The following is a 6547-nucleotide window of genomic DNA, read 5'->3' on the forward strand; positions in this document are numbered from 1 at the left end:
TATAAGAGAATCAGTGGCATAGAAAGGGAATGGACTGACTATGCTTGGTGGGGGGGAGGGCTATGGGGGGTGCGGGAAGAGACTGAAAAAAAAACGTGCACCTTTGGATGAGGACAGAGGGTGGGGAGTGAGCGCGGAGGGTGGGGTGGGAACTGGGTGGAGGGGAGTTATGGGGGGAAAAAAGAGGAACAAATGTAATAATCTGAACAATAAAGATTTAATTTAAAAAAAAAAGAATACGGTAGTGGTGTAAGTTTTATCTAATATATAGTATATGAAACAAGAGGCCAAAAACAGACGTACAATTAATTTTCAAGAAAGTTTCCAACACAAGTCAATGGAAAGAGAAAAGTATTTTCAACAGATGTTGCTGGAACAACTCAATGTACACATGGAAAAAAGGACATTTGGAATATATTTTTAAATAATAATTAGGAAATTGCATTATAATAAATAGTGTTCTTAGGATTATACTTACATTTTTTATTTTGATGTTTCCCCAATCATCATCCTGTTTTAAAGACAAATAAAAAACTTTTAATCACCCCTATACAATCCAAGCATATTCTAATAATCAACTAATTATAAGCTACTCAAAATATAATTTTTTCTGTCAGATTTTATTTAAATTATTGTAATCAAAGTGTTTTGTTTTGTTTTGTTTTAAATATGTTTTATTGATTTTTTACAGAGAGGAAGGGAGAGGGATAGAGAGTTAGAAACATCAATGAGAGAGAAACATTGATCAGCTGCCTCCTGCACATCCCCCACTGGGGATGTGCCTGCAACCAAGGTACATGCCCTTGACCAGAATCAAACCTGGGACCCTTTAGTCCACAGGCCGACGCTCTATCCACTGAGCCAAACCGGTTAGGGCAATAAAGTATTTTTTAAGTAAGGTATATACATTGTTTTTCTAGACATAATGCTATTGCACACTTAATAGACTTTACTGCAGTGGTTTGGAACCAAACCTGCAATATCTCTGAGGTATGCCTGCACACAGCTCAGCAGAAATTAGGTTAGCCTATATAGTAAAAGGCTAATATGCAAATCAACCAAACGATGGAACGACCAGTCGCTATGACCCGCACTGACCACCGGGGGCAGATGCTCAACACAGGAGCTGCCCCCTGGTGGACAGTGCACTCCAACAGGGGGAGCACCGCTCAGGCAGAAGCCAGGCTCACAGCTGGTGAGCACAGCAATGGTGACAGGAACCTCTCCCACCTCTGTGGCAGCACTAAGGATGTTCAACTGATGACTTTCGCCCACTCCAGTGAAGCGGGCCTAAGCCCCAGTCAGACATCCGCCGAGGGCTCCCTGACTGCGAGAGGGCATAGGCCAGGCTGAGGGACCGCCCCCCTCCCCCACCCCCAGTGCACAAATTTCATACACCGGGCCTCTAGTCAAAAACTAAAAGTTCATACTGCAACTTGGAGGAGAAATAATGTTTCTTCACCAACATCTGTTTTACTGCCCACCTAACAGCTGTAGCCAGCCCTTAGCATTTCATATCTAACTCTTGAAGTATGTTTTAAATACAGTATTATAAATAACAATGAAGAAAATACCTTTGCATCTTTTTTTGTGGCCCTTTATCAATGATGCTAGTAAGCTTGGACTCTTAACTATAGTCAATGTGATCATTCCAAGGGAAGTTGAAAAAATTTAATTCTCTATTTTTTTAAACAAAATTTTTTCTCTCCCACCTCCAGACAGGTTTTAGATAGCAATTACTCTTAAGAGAATGAAGTTCTTTTTTAAGGGGTAGGATGCAAGAAAGGCCACAGGAAAAAAATTAACAGTTTTCCAGTATTTCAAAATCAGGGCTTGACCTGACTCCCATGACCCACAGAGGTACTCATTAATATAGAGCATTTGAAAATAAAAAATTTAGTGATGCTTTTATAATATAATGTTTGAAATGGCTACAATGTTCCTCCTTAAACTAAGATGAATAAAATAGTTATAATCCCATAACTATATATTCACCAAATGAAAAAACCTCATATGCCACATTTCACTAATTATATAATAATCCTATATAATAAAAGGCTAATATGCAAATTGACCAAATGGCCTAAAGACTGGTCGCTATGACACTCACTGACTACGGGGGGTGAGGGGAGTGCCGCTCAGCCAGAAGCCGAGCACAGCAGCGGTGGCAGGAACCTCTCCTGCCTCTGCGGCAGCACTAAGGATATCCCACTGCTGGCTTACAGCCATCAGTCAGACATCCCCCGAGGGCTCCTGGGCTGCAAGAGGGTGCAGGCCAGACTGAGGGACCCATGCCCCCGCCCCAAATGCATGAATTTCATGCATGGGGCCTCTAGTATTATATAATGAAAATATGGACTAAGTTTTACCTTCAGTGTTCCTCCTTTCACCATCACTTTCTGTCTGGATGGCTGGACTCCAGTCAATGCAAAAAGCTGAGCCTTGAACACCATTGGAGGTTCATCAGTATTCAATTCTACACCTTCAAATTTCTCTTTTCCCCACTTCACGGTAACTGAAAACAAAACCATAATTTATTGTTTTCATTTACAAAATAACAGGACTTCAGATTGAGAAGAAAGCTAGTTCTTGAAAGCCAAACTATGTCATTCATCTTTTTATGTTCATAATGCCTATACTAAATCAGAAGTGACCTGAATGCAGTAGGTCCTGAACAAAATTTAACTGGACCTAATCCAACTTCTCATTTGATAAATAAGGAAACCAACAGTTAAGAGAAGTTGGTTGACTTATTAATGTCAAAAAGATAGTTAGTAAATATTCAAGTCTTCGGAATCTTTTATCAATAATTTCTGCAAAATATGATCACAGTGAAATATTTCCCAGAATAAGGTTCACAGACTTCAAAATGTATTTAATTAAGCAGTCATTAAAATCTACATACTGTTGGAATACAGAGGAGAAAAGAGGTTTTTGAAAGGTGACTGGAGAGAAAAAAAATTGGGAGGTAAAAGCATATTTAAAACAAGTTAAGGAATACAGATTCTGAATTCTAAGAATTGAAAAGTGTCGTTCCTGAGCACAAGATGGTCAAATATTAAAAATTATATATTTCTCCCGAAACCGGTTTGGCTCAGTGGATAGAGCATCGGCCTGCGGACTGAAGGGTCCTGGGTTCGATTCCGGCAAGGGCATGTACCTGGGTTGCGGGCACATCCCTGGTGGGGGATGTGCAGGAGGCAGCTAATTGATGTTTCTCTCTCATCGATGTTTCTCTCTCATCAATGTTTCTGACTATCTCCCCTCCTCTCTGTAAAAAATCAATAAAATATATTTAAAAAATTATATATTTCTTTGGTTATATAAAGATATAATTAAGTCACTAAAAAATACTGAAATCCTACTCCACGGCCATTCAAATAGCTATTTAGAAAATAATGTGGTGAAAATTGGAACCGTTGTTATAGCTAATGAGACTATAAGGTATGGCAGTACCTAACAAAATTAAACATAGAATTACCATATGATCCAGTAATTCTACTTCTAGGTGTATACCGAAAAGTATGCAAAGCAGGGACTGAAACTGATATTTTATGCCCATGTTCATAGAAGCATTATTCATAATAACCAAAAGATGGGAGCAACCCAAGTGTCCATCAGATAAATGGGTGAACAAAATATGGCATATATCCACAATGAATATTATCTGCCTTAAAAAGTAATGAAATTCTTACACACTGTACAACATGGATAAATCTTGGAGACATTATATACTAAGCAAAATAAGGCAGACACAAAAGTACAATTATTGTATGATTCCACTTATATGAGGTACCTAGAGTGGTCAAATTCAGAGGCAGAAAGTAGAATGGAGGAAATGGAAAAAGGGAGTATATTGTTCAATGAAACAGTTTCAGTTTAGAAACATGAAAAAGTTTGGGAAGTGGTTAGTGATGATGACTACACAACAATGTGAATGTACTGAATGCCAAAAACTGTACACTTAAAAATGATTAAAATAGTACATTTTATGTTACATATACTTTACCATAATAAAAAAAATTTCAATCAACCAATAAAAAACTTTCAATTAGCCTCATAAAATAGCTAATTTTTGAAATATGTAAAAATAAACAAACTCAAGGATATAGTTTGTTTCCACTAAAAACTTTATACCTATTTAAAGCGAGACTCTCACAACTATCAGCTGTCTGATTTCCAACTACTAAAATCAGAATATGAAAAACTGACCCTGACTCCAAATACCAATTCTTTCATCAGTTCAATTAATGTATTCAGCATTCATTCAATGATAAGTCCAGTAACAAGCATTAGGGAAGACCCTATGAATTTATTTATAGTCTAACAAGGGAGAAATGGAGAAGTAAAGGTTAAGATAAATAATATAAGTATTATAAATGCTACAGGAGTACAGAAGAATGCTTCCTGAGCAAGGAAGAATTCCCTGGAGGAAGTGATAACTGTGTTTTCACTATCAATTTTTTATCACTATCAAGCTAAGACTCAAAGATAAATTAGGTGTTAGCCAGAAAAAAGAAAAGCATTCCTGGAAAAGACAAGAAAAACATAAAGCAGCATGGTATATAATTCCCAGAGTGAAGCAGAATCAGCTGAAACTGGAAGCTGGCCAAGGATCAAGTCAAGGAAGATAATATAAGTTATGCTAAAACATACAGGTTTTATGTCATAGAAAATGTGCAATCTCTGAAAGGTTTCCATAAAGGCAACTTTGGTCTGGTTTGATCATTAGATGATGCTAGCAGCAGCAGGGAAATTGAAGAGGGCACAACTGTAAACATTGAGATAAGCTAAAAACATAATAGCACAAGCCAAATACAAAAGGAAGAGGAACCTATCTAAAATGTACTTAGCTGTGTCACATGGGCAAGTTACTTAAACTTTTTTGCTAACCCATAAAGGAGAATTATACCAGTATCTCAGGATTATGTTGCAGACTGAAACAAAGCTACATGTACAAAAACACTAGCTTTGTACCAGGCACACAGGTGGTCACCGAGTTTTATAGCATTTACCTTAACTATATAAAAATCTGGATAATTTTCTAACAAAACGTATGAAACAGTACTTAAAATGTTCTCGTTTTAATATAGGGCTTTTTGCAGAACCTGAAAATAGAGATTCTGGATATAGAGATGTCAGAGGAAGAAACCTTAGAAATCGACTTCAATTCCCCCATTTTGGAAATAAGGAAAAGTTTGATTAAATATTTAAGAAGGAACTCGGTTTTTAAGATCGACAGTTTGGTGAATATAGGCATATTTTTAGGGGAACAAAAGAGAGGGGTTGGTTTTGTTGTGTGTGTTTAAGTATTAGCCTACGGTGGGATTTATCAACGTTAGTGCTCCCTCAACTCTACATTGCATAAATGTAATATTTCAAGAATCATTCTACTGTTAAATTGTGTAATTATCCTACTGCTAATCATTACAGAAACAGCTTGAGCAATCACTATTAAAGCATGCCATTGAAGAATCTAGATCAAGAATCCACCTCCATGTGCCGAAACCGGTTTGGCTCAGTGGATAGAGCGTCGGCCTGCGGACTGAGAGGTCCCAGCTTCGATTCCGGTCAAGGGCATGTACCGCGGTTGTGGGCACATCCCCAGTGGGAGATGTGCAGGAGGCAGCTGGTCGATGTTTCTCTCTCATCGATGTTTCCAACTCTCTATCTCTCTCCCTTCCTCTCTGTAAAAAAATCAATAAAATATATTAAAAAAAAAAAGAATCCTCCTCGATGTTAAACGGTACTTTTCTGTTGCATGTCATTCTTTGAAAAAGCTGAATCTTCGATTAGAGGAATTATGATCGTCAGGTAGGGCCAACGAAGCACACACATCCATAGCCAACTGAAGCCACCACGTACATCTTAGCTGCCATTTTGAATCAGATTAGGAAACAGGAAGGTCCATTAATTAAAAACTTGACCACCGGCCAACCTCGCCTAGACCTAGACTACCATCAGGCAACAATCCGTCAAACGCCCACCAAAAGGAAACGATGCCCGCGGACAGGTGCACTGCACTCATCTGCCTCCCAGAGCTAACACCGTGCTTCGGACTTCGAAACTCAGTACGTTTGATGAAGTAAAAACGCAGTAAACACACACACGCGCACGCACACACACAAACACAAAGTCGCAATCTGCTTTGGAACTAAACAGAAACTGGTACCAAAGAGGGGGTTTTGCAGCGGCAGCCCAAGGGGTAAGCGAAGGGAGACCCCGGTCCCTCCATCCCTCCCCGGCCTCAGGATTCCCTCCGTGCGCCCCCTGGCACTGCCACCCCCGAGGAGCACCAGGGCACCCCCCGCACCCCGAGCCCGGCCCGGGGCCCCAGGACACAGCCTCACCTGTCCCCGCTCGCGAGGACAGCGACAGAAACTATTCTGCAGAGTCACCACTCCCGGAGGCCGAGGCGCCGGCTTCCCCATCGCCACTCCCGCTCCCACCCCACCCACCAGGCGGCCCTGGACAGACAGCGCCCCCGCGCGTGGCCGGGCGCGACGGGCATGGAGAGAGAGAGACAGGCCAGCTCCGCTCCACGCCG

The 6547-nt window shown here is 40.2% G+C and overlaps 1 protein-coding gene across 3 annotated transcripts in view; it reads right to left on the minus strand.

Moving 5' to 3' along the window:
* USP14 (ubiquitin specific peptidase 14 (tRNA-guanine transglycosylase)) overlaps positions 1 to 6434 on the minus strand; it is a 47607-nt gene extending 41173 nt beyond the window's left edge. Inside the window, exons 1-3 of one of the 3 annotated variants that reach the window (XM_006761875.2) lie at positions 6351 to 6434; positions 2370 to 2515; positions 479 to 511 (exon numbers count right to left, since the gene is read on the minus strand). In XM_006761875.2, the coding sequence (XP_006761938.1) occupies positions 479 to 511; positions 2370 to 2453 (117 nt within the window). In that variant the 5' untranslated portion in view covers positions 2454 to 2515; positions 6351 to 6434. Of the gene's footprint in view, positions 1 to 478; positions 512 to 2369; positions 2532 to 4212; positions 4334 to 6350 lie in introns of those variants that run through there. The other 2 variants (XM_015562713.1, XM_006761874.2) reach the window with 2 other exon arrangements.
* Positions 6435 to 6547: the final 113 nt, after the last annotated feature.

The sequence above is a fragment of the Myotis davidii genome, unplaced genomic scaffold, assembly GCF_000327345.1.
Source record: "Myotis davidii unplaced genomic scaffold, ASM32734v1 scaffold96, whole genome shotgun sequence".
Classification (NCBI taxonomy): domain Eukaryota; kingdom Metazoa; phylum Chordata; class Mammalia; order Chiroptera; family Vespertilionidae; genus Myotis; species Myotis davidii.